This window comes from Buceros rhinoceros, unplaced genomic scaffold, assembly GCF_000710305.1.
Source record: "Buceros rhinoceros silvestris isolate BGI_N320 unplaced genomic scaffold, ASM71030v1 scaffold10129, whole genome shotgun sequence".
Classification (NCBI taxonomy): Eukaryota; Metazoa; Chordata; class Aves; order Bucerotiformes; family Bucerotidae; genus Buceros; species Buceros rhinoceros.
The window spans coordinates 18,092-19,215 of NW_010432102.1; the positions used below are offsets into that span (position 1 = coordinate 18,092).

Genomic DNA, 1,124 nt, shown 5'->3' on the forward strand with positions numbered 1-1,124 from the left:
ACATGGGAGGGAGAACTTGGGGTACCTCTACTCAGTCCCCAATCCTCCCCATGTACACAAATGGGATCCAATGCTCCTCTTGGGGAAGGGAGAACAGCATCCACCCTGCACCAGGAATCAGCCTGGTCCTCACAAGAGCAGGGTGGGCACCCAGGAGCACCTGAGAGCTTCACATGAAGAAACGACAAGGTGCCTGTGGGCAGGACACCCCCTTCCCACCCCCAAGGTAGGCTTGGTCCCCACTACTCTGTCCTACCTGCTGGAGCCAGCGGATGCGCCTCTGGAGCCTGCCCTCCTCCAGGTAGGCCCGGATCTCAGGGGAGATGTTCAGCCACGCCTTGGCGTAGTGGGTGACATTGCCCACGAAGGCGAAGGTCTCGTTGGCCTACAGAGGAAAGGAGAGGAAAATCATGTGGTGGGAAGACACGGGGCCCCCCTGCTCTCCGGGATGGCCAGCAGCCATGGAGCTACCTGCCCACCTCCCAGCTCGCCCAAGGGCCAGGGCAGCTCTTCCCCGCTCAGCCATGGCACCCTTGGGCCAGGAGGACCCTGCAGAGTGGGGCTGCGGGGAGGGGAAGGACGGGGGTCTCAGCCTCTGCACCCTCACCTTCAGGATGACCTTGTCCACTTCAGTGCCCACGGGCGCGTACAGGATTTTGGGGTTGCTGGTCATCAGATGCACGAGGAGGCCCAGGTTTCGCTGCTCCTTGCTGGTGAAGCCCAGCGAGCTCATGTTGCCCTGCTTGAGCGCCTCAGGCTCGATCGTCCTGCAAAGGGGGCTCAGGCTGCCGACTGCGCCCCAGCGCCCCGCGCTGCAGGCAGCCCCCCACACTGCAGGCAGCCCCCACCCCCTCCTGGGAGAAGATTCCACACTGGTTCATGTGCCACCACGGTGCAGCCCGGCACGGGGAGCTTCCCCCAGCCATGGCACAAGCATGCGGTGCAGCACCCATCTCCCACGGGCTCATCAAGGGGAGGCCATGGCCCGTGGCTGCTGGCAGAGGCAGGGCGAGTTCCTTCACGCCCCTGTCCCAACCAGAGAGCACCTGGATCCATCCCCTGGGGCTCCTACCGGTTGTTGCCGCAGAGGATGGGCTGCAGCCCAGCCCCAAGCCGCCCGAAAG

The 1,124-nt window shown here is 64.3% G+C and overlaps 1 protein-coding gene across 1 annotated transcript in view; it reads right to left on the reverse strand.

The window, feature by feature from the left end:
* ABCA2 (ATP-binding cassette, sub-family A (ABC1), member 2) overlaps positions 1-1,124 on the reverse strand; it is a gene marked incomplete at both ends in the record, with an annotated part of 20,426 nt that overhangs the window by 17,955 nt on the left and 1,347 nt on the right. Inside the window, 3 exon segments of the mRNA XM_010143649.1 lie at positions 257-385; positions 608-767; positions 1,073-1,124. The exon segment at positions 1,073-1,124 is cut by the window's right edge and continues 7 nt beyond it. Coding sequence (XP_010141951.1) covers positions 257-385; positions 608-767; positions 1,073-1,124 — 341 coding nt within the window.